Here is a 14,380-nt window from a genome sequence, read left to right on the forward strand (position 1 = left end):
AAATGATGGTGACTGAGGCCATCGGAAAGGCTGGGAGAGGACACAACAGGAGTTATTACACTGCATCCCTGACTTATCAATGTGAACACAGGCCAGGCGCTGGCACTGATTTAGTACTGTTTGCTGTGACCCTGAGTCAACTTGAAGGGAGATCAAGAGCACAGAAGACATGCTCAGCCACGCTAACCCTCTATAAAAAAAAAATCTTTAAATTCTGATAAATCTTCCTCCTCGTTCAGGCGGAGATTAAACGCTGTTATGTCATCATAAAGCTCAGGTTGATGACCAGAGGGCAACATAGAGAATATAATACACAGACACCATACAAGCTTTTGTCCTGCCCTCTATAACATCAGTGGATACAACAACAACATGTTTGGGGAGTATATTCTATCATTAATCTGGCTGGTTGGGTTTCATCTCCACAAACTCTGCCGCCACCATTGGACAATAGGCAGAATCTGTGGGAATAAAGGTAAAAAAATAAGAGAGGCGTAACGAAAGAGAAGGCAGCTCTTTTTTATTTTGAAGGGGGGGGGGTTCATGTATTAAGACACACCCTCTGCTTTCTGTGTGGGAGAGACACTTGGTTATATGGAGAACAATGGCAGGTAACAATGGCAGGGGACAATGGCAGGGGACAATGACAGCGACAGGCTGGTAACTGTATATAAGGGACCTAAGCCTTCTCAGTCTTTACTCAATGTCCTGGAACTGTCTACTCACTTGACTCTTGATAAGGTGAGACAGCTTTGCATGGAATGGATTTTAGTTTGATGATGTATTGTTGGTGATCAGCTGTGGAACTGCGGATTGAATACCAATGTTTTGCTTGGATTGAAATAATTGAAACAAAGTAGAAAAAAGATATCGAAAAAAATAAGTTATTGTTTATTATTGTGGGACTGTGAAGCGGCAATGCAATGCAAAGGAAAGCTCTGCTTGCTTATAGGTACATTTGTACTGAAACTAAAAGTTGCACACTTAAAATGATCTCTGGACATTTGGTGACTTGCACTAGAGAACCGATTTGTCCTAATCGGAGCTTACTGAAAAAAAACCTCAGTTGTGCAGTAGACGCGAATACACTAGGAAATAATCTTTTGAACTTTTACATTCACTACCTATAGTTATGTTGGATAATAGCACAGGGCGTCTTCAAACAAAGTGATAATGTCACCTTTGTAATAATAATATAAATTTATAAAGTGAAAGGATTTCAACAAGGCAATGATAGGAAGTATTTCCTTCCACTGTTCCACGGGACATGTTTACCAGTTTGTCTTCTGATGCTGACCACCTCTATTCTGTCTTTCTTTTATGCGTCAGCCACTCACTAAGATGAACATGGATCCATCCTGCCACCTCTCGCTGCTCCTTCTGCTTGTCCTTAATCTAACAGGTGAGAATCGATTTGGTCACACAGGCCTGACGCATTGTAAGTAAGACCCAAGTAAAGCAATGGGCCACACTGTGTTATATAATAGAGCAATACTTCATTAATGAATTCAGTGTTTCATGTCTAATCCCTTCCTCGGCTGTTATAGGTGTGTTAGGGGGGAGAATCATTGGGGGTGTAGTGGCTACTCCCAACTCCATCCAGTATCAAGCGTCCCTCCTTTACCTGAACAGCCACTTCTGTGGAGGCACCCTCATCCACAAGCAGTGGGTGGTGACTGCTGCCCACTGCTGGAGACCGTAAGTCACTGCACCTGTACGCCTGCTGTGGCCCCTCACACTTGAGGAGCAAATATACTGAAGCCCCCCCCCCCACCCCCCCTGCAATTTAAATCTCAAACTTTACTGTAGAAAGAACATTAGAAGGATCTGGAATAATTGTTTGGTTTGTTTGATTTGTATCCCTTTTGCCTTCCACCATTCTCTTTTAGGAGTCACCTGATGAAAGTGGTCCTGGGTGAGCACAGCATCACGGCGGTTGAGGGCTTCGAGCAGGTGTTCAATGTCTCCTTAGTCTTCAGGCACTTCAAGTACCAACACTGGTCGTTTGACAATGACATCATGCTGCTTAAGGTAAGGGATGTGACACAGGGCTTAAGGGGAATAAGGTTATTGATCGACACTGTTGAGTCAGTGAGCTGCAGCATAATTCAGAGGCAGACTGTAGAAAATAAATATGTAAATAAACCGTGGAACCTGGCTGTAACAATATTTTTATTTCTAAAAGATGTTCGGTCCATCAAGCTCTATGTACTGTAGATGTGTCATATTATAGTAAACAAGGAAATGTGTGATTTTGATGAATCATATAAGCCTTGTATTGGCAGTGCTTAGTCATTTGCACAACCAAATTTCATTTAAAGGTGTACTCCAGCAACTGAGTGAGCATTTTCCAAAAGTTTGGGAACTCAGAAGAGACTTTTTTTAATTTTTTTCAATCCACAAAATCGATGCAGTAGAGGCCAATTTATTCTGACTTTTAGTCCTCTCAGTAAATACTACATCTCACACGGTGGAACTCTTTCTTTTATTAGTTATTACCGTAGTAACAACTATTCTTCCTGGGGTCCACACAAAAGAAAAAACAAAACAAGACATACAACATTACCTATAAATACGTCTACAGTGTCAATAAAACAAAGAAATGGTAAGCGATATTTATTACTGTTACATTCACATTTACTTAACAAACGTTTGAGACAACTGAACAATGGACACATACCTGCACATTAGTATCCTTACTTAGGTAAACATCAAGTCTCTTTTCGTTTGGACATTCCCTGCCTGTATGTCCACATGTCAAACTCCATTTCCCTCAGTGAGGACACACAGGCAGGTGTGTAATAGATGTGCATTCCTGCAGCAGGCTGTGGAAGATGAGTTCAGATCCTTTACTTTATAAAAGCAAAAGTAAAAAAATCAATACAACAAGGTGAAAGAAAATACTCTGTCACAAGTAAAAGGTCTTAACTTTACTTGCGTAAGTTTTCATTATGAACTAAATGTACAACAATTTCTAAAAGTGTTCATTAAATATGGGTTATTATATAATTATTACCACCGATGCTGTGACATGGCGTAAGCAGCATTTTTGTTGTGGATGGTATAGAGGTGGATCTGATAAAGTGTTTAATCTGCAAAAACCGTAATCATATAAAAACATTTCTGTCTAAGTTCAATCAACTTCTTATAATACAGAGAAATAATTTGTACTTTTATGTGAGGGATAAGGCAGTCTATAATATTATCAAAAAGTAGATTTTACTAAATTAAAACGTTAATCTGACCTGGAAATTGATATACGTATATTCCTAATTTACTGGCAGATTTTAAATTTGAACGGGATCACGGCTTGGGTGGTAACTTGTCTATTCGACTTCAGTCCAAGCTGGTCCAATGTATGCAGACTGCATGGAAGATTAAGGGGTTAGTCAGCAGCACCAACCCTCTATCTATCTATGAACATGTTACTCTAAAACAAGCCAACAGGATAGTTGATGACCACTGCCCATGTTGGGATGGGCCATGGGAGACCCTTGAGATTAAATATGGTGTGGTTGCCTTTTAACCACACCACTAACGGTCTTAACTATCTATTGAACTATAGACCTATTTGAGAGTTTTCATTTAACCCCATTAATGACTGATGTGCTTCACATCAATATACTAAATCATCCCTTTCCGCCTCTACCTGCTCTTGTGGTGGTCTGTTTAATACAGGGGTTTATGTTTATTAAATCAATAGCACAGACAACAGGCAGGTCATTTTGAAGAAAAGTAACTCCTGTTCTTCAACTGTTGAAACTTAGGCTTTGGATGCCAATAAAACATGAGCCGTGCTTCCTCCATTTACTGTAGCTTTAGTTAGCTTGTTTATGTTGACTCACTGAAGGATGTGGTTTTTTATATTATGCCAGTTGGACCGTCCAGCTATCATCAACTCCATGGTGGAGCCGGCATCGCTGCCAGACCCGGCCTCACCCCCCTTGGCTGACCTTGCACGGTGCACAGTCAGCGGCTGGGGTGTGACCTGGCTCAACAACCGAAATCTGTCACCTGTTCTGAGGTCTGTGGACGTGGACATCTTTTCCAAATGCTGGCACTACTACTACTTCAGGATCACAGACAACATGATCTGTGCTGGCTCTCTCTTTGGTGGGAAGGACGCCTGTCAAGTGAGGCACAAAGTTATGTGTGTGTGCCTGTGTGTGTGTGTGTGTGTGTGTGTGTGTGTGTGTGTGTGTGTGTGTGTGTGTGTGTGTGTGTGTGTGTGTGTGCACTCATCCCTAAATAAACACATACATGTATTTGTAGATAGACTAACTATCTTATCAACCAAGGGCGTGCAGCGAGAGTTTGGGGAGCAGTAGCTCAAGTGAGAAAAAGGACTCTTTTGTGATTATTATACTGTATACATTTTTAAAAATAGAAGCACATTTCTGACTTACTTACCAATTTATTGTAATACCCTAAAACTCACGCAATTGCTTAATATTCAACAGATTTCTACAAAATAACATTGGTTTTCTAGAGTATTCGCTAGGTTTATCACAGGAGCAGGCAACAACAAAGGACACTATCACAGATAATGCCTATTCCTCGGGCCGCACCTGAGGTGCAGTAAAGAACTGGTCAGACATTCAGGGGTAGACAGTGGGAAAGCTTTCTAGGGCCCAGCCCTTGGAGGGCCCATGGTCTTCAGAGGCTTAACATTATTTTTAACAGAAATATTCACTATAACCATTTAAAACTTGCACAACCATAACAACATAACAAACATTTTAAATATTGTAACTTGGGTAAAATGCCAATATCTACTCCTCTGCTACATGTCCGCCTGTGTGTGTGTGTGTGTGTGTGTGTGTGTGTGTGTGTGTGTGTGTGTGTGTGTGTGTGTGTGTGTGTGCGTGTGTGTGTGTGTGTGTGTGTGTGTATCTACTCCTCCGCTACCCTCAGCTTTATGTCCGTCCTGTGTGCACGGCGCGCTGAAAAAAAGTCACTGAAACCAATTTTACAAAGCCTGGCTCAGAGCCATCAGCTGTTTGTATTTACCATTTCGACGTTTCGGGGAACGGGCTCTGAGAGACAAATATTAACGTGGTTAGTATAAACATAAACAAACATTCGCCAAGTGTTCGCTAGATTACCTATGCCTTTTAAACATCATAACATGATGTACTCCCCCTCCCTTATTTTATTATTTTACCTGAGTCGTCCTGCTCCTAACGTGCTCCTCCTAACGTACATTTTTGTGATAAAGAATTTCCCTTTGGGGATAATTAACGTCCAAAGTGTTTGACCTGTCTTCAGGTGAACACAAGCAGCCAGGTACAATTTGAAAAATGTTCCATGAGTTTTCACAGATATTGCCTATGCTGCGGGCCGCCCCTGAGGTGCAGTAAAGAACTGGTCAGACTACATCCTTATGGTGTGAAACCTGGGTCTGGTCTATACAGAATGTTCAATATGTGACATGAAACTCATGGAACATTTTTCAAATTGTACCTGGCTGCTTGTGTCAACCTGAAGACATAGGTCAAAGACTTTGGACGTTATTGTCCCCAGGGAAATTCTTTATCACAAAAATGTACATTACGAATTTAAACCCGTTTGTAGACTGAGGAAAACAACAGAGTAATAACCATGTCAACTTAATAAAAATGAAAAAGAACAAGAAGAGGTACACCTGTTTTCTGTTTTACCTGAGGGGGCCAAAGACTTTTCACAATTCATAGAATAACACCGAGACACAAGTAGCAGGACGACTCAGGTAAAATAATCCATATGCCAAAACTGTAGCCTACAACACTATATAAAAAACCAAATTTTGTAACCATATGGCACACAAAAAAGTAAAGGAAAGTAATAAATAATTGTATCAAATAACTACATTTATCTGATATGGAGACACCTGAATTCATCAAGGAAATTATTTTACTGTAACTCAAACTTAAAAAAGCTCTTCAAGACTCGATTATTTTTTGAGAGTTCAAATTAAATGGATCCTGGGCTGAAAGATTCTAGCCTGGCTCCGCCCGCCCGCCTACTTCCGGCCAAATTTCATTTTCCCTTCATGAAATGAAGTAGATGGTCTGGTTGGACCAGGCTAGAAAGATTCTACAATTCCTGGGAAAACAAATTGATATTTATTTTGTGATTAACACATTACTACAACTAGGTGTGAAGCCTACAAGGCATATACTGTATAAGGGGTCAAATTATAAATTATACAAGTTCCCTGGCCAGCCTCCATTCCCCCTCAACTCAGTTTTGTGGTACCCAGTCCACCTGCCCTGGGAAAGGGTGGGGGAGTACATCATGTTATGATGTTTAACCCATTGATGACTATGGCAATCCATGATGCATGTCCTTAATGCCTGAGGGTTTTCTGAATAGTATGAATTGTAGAGTCTACCAAAACCTTAATATCTAAGCCTGTGTAGCACATAGAAACATGAAATAAAATACATTTAAAAGTTAAGGTGCACAGGTTTTATTTAAACATGCTCCCTTAGCGCTTACAAACCAACACATTTTTCTAAAAATCGTCAAAATTAGATGGGGGAGAAAAAAAATAAAATAATAAATAATAGCCTATAAAATATTTAAAAATAATGTGCTAAACGAGGTTATAATCCTGCTTCCTTTTAACATGGATAGTAGTGACTGAGTGTGCAGTGGAGGGATAAAGATAGACAGATATAGGAAGGAGAAGATAGCTTTATTTTATTATTTAGTTCAGTTATCACTGGCACCATAAATCCGACTTCCCAGTACAACTGGAACGCAGACTGACTCCTGCTGTCGGGAGCCGATCAGCTGGTCCAAACGGCTGTATACCAAGGAGATGAAAACGAAACTGAAACTTAACTATCGCCTGGCTGGGCTGAATTTGAGTTGGAGCAGCAAAATATAGCCTAAATTCATAAATATTGTTAATAAATAGATGCAATGTGTTGTGTGATTTACGTCAGTAGCCTATAGTAGACCTTGATTCTGCGCTCTGAACTGTTCTGTAATACACTATCACCGACACAGCTGGCGTATTTTTTTATTATTATTTATTTATTCATTTTTTGATTGACGTGATTTTCGGCAAACCACACATTTTTTGGGTGGTCACGTGGTCTTAAAAAATCAACAAAACGCACCTCATGTGTATTTGAACCAATGACGGTGCATTCTATGTTGCGCACGCCATGAAAATTAGATAAAGTAACAATGCTGCGCGACGCAGCATCAGGCAGGAGATACAATGTGGCATCGCGCAGCAGCCGTCATCAATGGGTTAAAAAGCATAGGTAATCTCTAGGCTCTAGCGAACACTTGGCCAATGTTTGTTTCTGTTTATACTAACCATGTTAATATTTGTCTCTTAGAGCCAGTGCCCCGCCTAGCCCATTCCCCAAAACGTTGAAATGGTAAATGTAAACAGCTGATGGCTCTGAGCTAGGCTTTGTAAAATTGGTGTGTTAGCAATTTTTTTTCAGCGCGCCGTGCACACAGGACGGACATAAAGCGGAGGGTAGCGGAGGAGTAGATATACACACACACACACACACACACACACAGTGGCGTGCACAGACATTTTGGGGGGCAGGTGCTCATTGCAAAAAAAAGCGCACAATATATTCTATCGATGAATGACCAAATAATTTTAAGGGTACTTGTACAAAATCCCCCCCTGGCCTAATGACTTTTAATACTCGGCCACACATAGTGTTTCTCAAAGGAATTTGGGAGACTGTGTTTGGGACCCTGGACCTTCTAGGGGGGTCAGAGGGAATGCTTCCCCGGAAGAAAAATGTTAACCTTTTAAAGTAAAATTCATCAATCAGGTGCACTTTGAGAAGAAAGCTAAGGCTAAATCACCTGTGTCAATGTGGGCTATTTAGTACTATTTTCTGGAGTAATTTGGAGACACAGAATTACCAAAAAGCAGAAAGAAAAAATTTACATGTTTGAAAAAAAAAACAGTCAGTTTCGGATTTTTTTAAATAATCCCTTATCCCGAATTATCTCTTTGAAGTCTTCGTTAGGCCCCTGATCTCCATACTAATAATATCCTACTAAGGTAAATACAAGATTACTGCAAGTCTGGTAACATAGAAATAACTTATGGTTGGGACAAAATAATATTATTAGCTTATATAGCTTCATGATTTAGTACCACCAACCCACTTTGCGTAGTTAAAATAAAATGTGTGGACAGCTTTTAAGATATTTCAATAACATTTGAGGAACAGTTCAACATTAAAATCTGAGCTTTAAAAGGCCCTGGGGCCGGTTGCACCAACTGGTCTTAACTAAGCCTGGTTGTAACTGCTAAGTAGGGCGTAGTTAAGACCAGGCTTAAGAATGGGCGTAGTTAAGACCAGGCTTAAGAATGGGTGTAGTTAAGACCAGGCTTAAGAATGGACAGTTAACATGACTCTGGTCTTGACTCTGACCCTTCATCTTCATCTTCCTCCTTGCTGCTGGTGGATGCTTTCATCCAGGAGAGCAGAGAGCTGCTCCCCTGGGCTGCCTGCTGTAGCTCCCTTTCTTTTGCCTTTTTAACCTCTCCTTTCTAGGCATTATACTGCAATTTGTAAATAAAAAGAGACCAACCATATAAAATAAGACTGCTTGGTTACATTACAACCAGGCACAAGGCTACTTTATCTGCAGGCAATTGGGAATTGCCTGTTTGTCATTTAGCAAATAAATTACTGCATGTGTTAATTATATAGCCTAAAGTAAACCTAAACAACACTAAATATTCAGCATACTGATAGATTCACATGCTGTACCAGTGACAAACTCCGCCGAAATTTGTTGTGTTCATCACGTCATATCTATTTTTTTTTTTGGGCTAGCTTGTTAAGCAGGACAGTAGGCTAATATATGCTCAGCTGTGTGGCGCTGCATGATAGAGGCTACTTTAAAACAGAGACAGATAAATGCAAGTTATAGCTTGGCAACTGAGGCTTTGGGGGCAAACAATACACTCTTGACTCCATTCAATGTATGTGTTACCTCGCTGGTGGGGCAGGGCAGGCCGGGGAGTAGGTGTGTGTGTGCAGCAGCTGTGAACTGCTGCGGCAACGCGCCTCCGTTTGTGTCCACTCTGCGCGTTCACGTTGAAGTGTGTGCAGAGGAGGAGGAAGGGGGGCATATTTATTGGGGCATTATTGTCAAACGTTTTTAATCGTTGAGCATTTATAGATGATAATGTCGGCATGGGCCACATACACTGTAAAAAAAAAAAAAAAAAAAAAAAAAAAAAAACTTTCAGATTTTTTTGATTTTTGATTTTTTTCAAAAGGGCACTTGATTGGGCCAGGGGAAAAGGGCAGGTGCTTCAGCACCACTTCAGGTCTACCTGTGCACGCCACTGCACACACACACACACACACACACACACACAGGACGGACATAAAGCGCAGGAGGAGATATTGGCATTTTACCCAAGTTACAATATTTAAAATGTTTGTTTTGTCGTTATGGTCGTGCAAGTTTTAATTGGTTATAGTGAATATTTCTGTTAAAAATAATGTTAAGCTTAATTAGGTTCTTGGCATCTGAAGACCATGGGCCCTAGAAAGCTTTCCCACTTTCTACCCCTTATGGGTGGCCCTGCTTTTATGAGCATCTTAATCACAGCCATCAGCCACAGCAAATGTGAAGTCTCTAACCCCCCCCCCCCCACACACACACACACACACACACACACACACACACACACACACACACACACACGCTCCCAATCAGTGTGAAGGTGATATAGGGAAAAGGTGATGACATAGGTTCATCCTTTTACAAGCCTTGTGTACAACATAAATAGCAATTATGATGAGATAAGGTTGAGAAGAGGTGAGGTTGCAACACAACTGTTCAGTGTCATATTTCCTGGAGTCCCACTGTCCCAACCAATCACAGACAAGTCACACACATACACAGATGATTAAGTATTGGGGTGGGGATACAGGTTAACCCTGTAAGAAAGCCTAATGTAGAACTTTAAAGGAAATTATAAAGAGATAAGGTTGAGATGAGGTGAGGTTCACAACAGAACTGTTCAGTGTCATATTTTCCTGGAGTCCTGCCAGCCCTACCAAAACATTTAACAAAAAAAAAATTATTATTGCTCCTAAAGTGATTTACAGCAAAGAACATTTCCTCCGATACTGTTATTGCTGCATTCACTGACATATTAGAATTTCATAAATTATCTTATTCATTCGGCAAACTTTCTAAGCAAAAGGTAACAACATTGTTTAAATGAAGTAGTGTCTGGCCACTAGACAAAGTTGAGTTCATTATTCCTTCCCTCTTTATAGTTGTGTTTTTGTCTTCGCCGAAACCTGGGGAAAACATTGGAATCTCTAGCTGTTGATAAGATAAGATAGGATAAGATTTCCTTTAATGTCCCAAGGAAATTTATCTTGCACAAATGTGCTTGCAACAACGTCAATACGGTATATAACAATATACAGTACATTACAACACATGACAGTACATGCCCGACAGGATAACCAATGCACTTTGGGACAGGAAAATAAAGGTTGAAACCTGGTTGAGTAAAGATTGCACAGGTCCTCTGGTAGGGGAGTAGGCTATTGCACGCACATGCCTTATTTTACAATAAGGCATGTGCGTGCCTCTATAGTGTCAGCCCGGTGGAAGGAGTTCATACTCATGATATAGGATATGTGACAGGTCCTTCAGGATCCTGTTAGCCTGACTTTCTTTGTTGATTGAACACATCAAGAAACCACCTTTCAAATTACTCAAGGTTTTATGACGCATTGTTACTATACAAGTATTGATCAGTGCAGCTTTAAAAGCTTTTTACTCCAGCAATTTAGCAAGCACCTTCGCAGTTATGGCAAAAAATGTTTTTACTGTTCCATCCCCAGGGCGACTCAGGAGGACCTCTTGTTTGTGGTGGTAAATTTGAAGGCATTGTGTCGTGGGGCATCGGCTGCGCCTATGCTTTCTACCCTGGGGTCTACACTAAGGTCAGAAACTACATCGGATGGATCGACTGGGTGATCCAGAACCGCTAATGAGACTCTCCATAACAAGGTCAACACCTAAGACTCTACTGGGACAAAGATTGGAATGTACCCAAAAGCCTTCATGGATGTTTTTTGATGACATTTATAAAGTCGCTTTTGAATAAACGTGAAGAAAAAAAGAACTGATCCCACCAGCATAAACAGGTACAATTATTTTAACACTTAGAGAGAGAGAGAGAGAGAGAGAGAGAGAGAGAGGGAAGACTCAGGATATTATCAAATATATACTGTATATATATATATAATAAACCAAGTCTGACATATGTACAACTAAATGCACTTTGTATTTTATAGTTATTCTATCGTGTTTTTAGTGTTGTCCAGAGGTGATGTTCAAACCATATCACACCCATTTCAGGGATCACTTTGGTCTTTGAAGATCCCATTTCTCCACTGACTCAGAGCACAAAGACAAGCTGGACTGAACAATAAAGATACATATTTTCTCAATCCATCTCATATGTTACTGATCATCTATCTCTACACCATACAACACAATAGATGAATAAAAAAAGGCAACCGCGGAGTAGGTTTCCCACTGACACATTTACTCTGACAGCAGACACGTAGCAGACACGCAGCAGCCCGCCCAAAACTCCCTGTTAATATCATGTGCGCACATAGTGAGTCATGGCAACAACAACACCGCCTCCCATTGCTTCATGACAGCTGGTTGACATCCTAGCGTGCCATTGGCTGTGACTGCTCCCTCTCCCCCCTTCACTCTGTCCCATTCACATATAAAGCTGAGCTTCAATAGACTCATTCATTGACTCGCAAAGCCCCCCCGAGCGCAAGTATGGACCAAGTCAAGTTGGGCAGGGAGGTGATGGGTAATGACAGCCACTTGCCCCAGGAGACAGTCAAGAAGCTGATCCAGAACTCTCAGGAGGCAAAGAAGCAGGCCTACTGTCCCTACAGCAAGTTCAGAGTGGGGGCTGCCCTCCTGACTGCAGACAACACTGTGGTTACAGGTAAGGTGCATGTGAAACTTTGCCTCTGGGTTGTTTAATTATGGTTAATATATTGGCATGGGGGTAGAAATTAATGTTAAGGGTGAACAAGTGTTTTTTTTTCTAAAACTAATCAATCAAGTTCTTATCTATCAAGCCTATAACAGCAAGTAAACTTTAAAGAAGACTAGTATACATCTCATAAAAAGTATTGTAAAGGTTTAGCACGTTGGGAGCAGGGAACTGATCCAATAACTGAAGGTGCAGGTTATTATGCCTTCATAATAACCTGCACCTTCAGTTGGCACTCCCAATGTTGTTGTATAGGTGATTGTACAATGACAATAAAGGCTATCTTCTCTTTTATTACCTTAAAATGAGAAGGAAGTTAACATTATTATTATAACATTATCTTAAGCAGTTTAATTTAGCTAAAATATGTACATGATTACCCGGCAACAAAGCGATAACTTTAGCTTTTGTTTTCATATTGCTGAATAGCTCTGGCATGTTAACTTAATAATGTTTTTACATTGTAATAAAGACACATTACATTGAACAGATGAAACTAGTTCAGAGAAATGGTTAACCCTTACAATGTCTCCCCCTACAGCAGCAGCATCAGTAAACCGTCACCAGGATTAAGTATTTTTAATTCCAAATGGTTGGAAAGGTAAAATCGCGCTCCTCAGAATAAACCAATCTTAAATTTCCCATGAGCAAAGGTGACCTTTGCTCAATGCCTTGCATCATCAAGGCAGTATACAGGGCTGTGTTAGTCATTTGTTCCTGGACGCGAGTCAAGTTTTCTTTTGGCAAAAAATTGCTGGCAAACAGCTGCAAGTGCCAAGACCCATTGAGTAACTATTTGACCAGGACAGAAGTCCATTTGATGGGTGAAAAAGTCGCTCTCTGTAGCCCCAGGAGTTTATCTAACAAGAGAGTTTAATGTCACTGAAGCAAATACATTTTAAATGGCTGATGTGATGACTAATACTTGTGTGATCGACAGGTTGCAACGTGGAGAATGCATGTTACAACCTGGGGATGTGTGCTGAGAGGAATACCATCGCCAAGGCAGTCTCAGAAGGCCACAGGAGTTTCAAAGCCATTGCCATTGCCAGGTAATTTCCACCATAAATTAATTCAGGCGTCGGATTTGGCAAGATATTTATTATTTCCCTTAATGCGCCAACGTCCTCCCTGTTCTTGTGCAAAACCACAGTTGCCTTGTGAGGAAACCGAAAGAACAGTTTCCCAGAAATGCGAATATTTTTAGTAGAGCAAATTTCCGAGATCTGGAAAGGATTATCTCTGTGGCACGCTGTGTTCAGAACTAATGCACAAGTATAAAAACACTTCCCCAGATGTCAACACATGTCTGCCACATATTCAAGTGCCTGTTTGTTTTAAGAATACAGACATTTTGTTTTGTTTCTCAATTGCATTGCCCCTCATATGTTCTCTGCAGCGACATGGATGACAATTTTATATCCCCGTGTGGCGGCTGCAGGCAGTTCTTGAGAGAGGTATGATCACTGCTGGTCTAAATGGTTTGGTTCAGTTTTCCAACCAAATTTTTCATTTGCAATTTGTGTTGCTATATTGGGAATTTAACTATTTGCTATGTTTAATTAGATTTTTTTGTCAATTGCCCTCACAGTTTGGGTCAACATGGGAAGTGTTCCTGACGAAACCTGACGGCTCATATCAGAAGATGACTGTGGAAGAACTGCTGCCAAACTCCTTTGGCCCTGAAGACCTGTCCGCGAAGAAAGTTTAAAACATTTCCTAAAGAGAACTGAGAACAAAACACACACACACTTTAAACCGCCATGACATGCACTCTGAACTATGCATATGCCGCTGAAAATGTATTCATGTTTAGCAGTAGTTCTATCTATGGTAAATATTTTTTCTTGTATTACCTGCTAATTGTCAATGTAACATGTTTAATTTGACTATTTTATGATATAATTGTATTAAACACAGCTTTGATTTGAAAAACCACACTGTGCCTTTAGTAAAGGTGGAGTCAGCGATGCTGGAGAATGCTTGTTGACAAAATCACTTTGTCAAAAATCAGTGAATATCTCCTCACGATCTGCTACCTGTCCTAAATAATCTAGTGTTAATACACAGCCTAGGCTCTGTAGCAGGTAGCACATTGTGAGGAGTCAAGCATTCTCTAGAATCCCTTACTACCTTTAATGACCAATTGACCCACGGTCAACTGTTGCTGTACTTTTGTAAAGACAACTATTTGTTAATTTAAAAAACGTGAAGAAAAACGACATATATATCAAAGCAGGTCAAACTTATCCAAGCATTTTAATAAATGAACTGTTTTAAAAGGAGTTTATTTTCATAAGTTACACTTCATTTCTCACAGTTTAATATAGACAT

The 14,380-nt window shown here is 40.4% G+C and overlaps 2 protein-coding genes across 2 annotated transcripts; both read left to right on the forward strand.

The window, feature by feature from the left end:
• Positions 1 to 630: 630 nt before the first annotated feature.
• Positions 631 to 11,009, forward strand: LOC307249766 (trypsin-like; the record flags this gene model as incomplete). The annotated part of the gene is made up of 6 exons (XM_080026619.1): positions 631 to 741; positions 1,330 to 1,402; positions 1,548 to 1,698; positions 1,890 to 2,031; positions 3,876 to 4,133; positions 10,860 to 11,009. 6 exons carry the CDS (start codon positions 631 to 633, stop codon positions 11,007 to 11,009), a joined length of 885 nt encoding a protein of 294 aa, XP_079882745.1.
• Positions 11,010 to 11,802: 793 nt separating this feature from the next.
• cdab (cytidine deaminase b) lies at positions 11,803 to 14,331 on the forward strand. Its single transcript, XM_080026416.1, has 4 exons — positions 11,803 to 11,995; positions 12,987 to 13,098; positions 13,446 to 13,503; positions 13,638 to 14,331. The coding sequence occupies exons 1-4, from the start codon at positions 11,821 to 11,823 to the stop codon at positions 13,755 to 13,757; spliced, it is 465 nt and encodes a 154-aa protein (XP_079882542.1). The 5' UTR covers positions 11,803 to 11,820; the 3' UTR covers positions 13,758 to 14,331.
• Positions 14,332 to 14,380: the final 49 nt, after the last annotated feature.

This window comes from Ammodytes marinus, assembly GCF_949987685.1.
Source record: "Ammodytes marinus genome assembly, chromosome: 4".
In the NCBI taxonomy this organism is placed as follows: Eukaryota; Metazoa; Chordata; class Actinopteri; order Uranoscopiformes; family Ammodytidae; genus Ammodytes; species Ammodytes marinus.

Coding starts and splice junctions, on each gene's coding strand:
- cdab (XM_080026416.1), top strand. CDS start 11,821: ATGGACCAAGTCAAGTTGGGCAGGGAGGTGATGGGTAATGACAGCCAC. Junction 11,996..12,986: donor AGACAACACTGTGGTTACAG/GTAAGGTGCATG, acceptor TGTGATCGACAG/GTTGCAACGTGGAGAATGCA. Junction 13,504..13,637: donor GCAGGCAGTTCTTGAGAGAG/GTATGATCACTG, acceptor TTGCCCTCACAG/TTTGGGTCAACATGGGAAGT.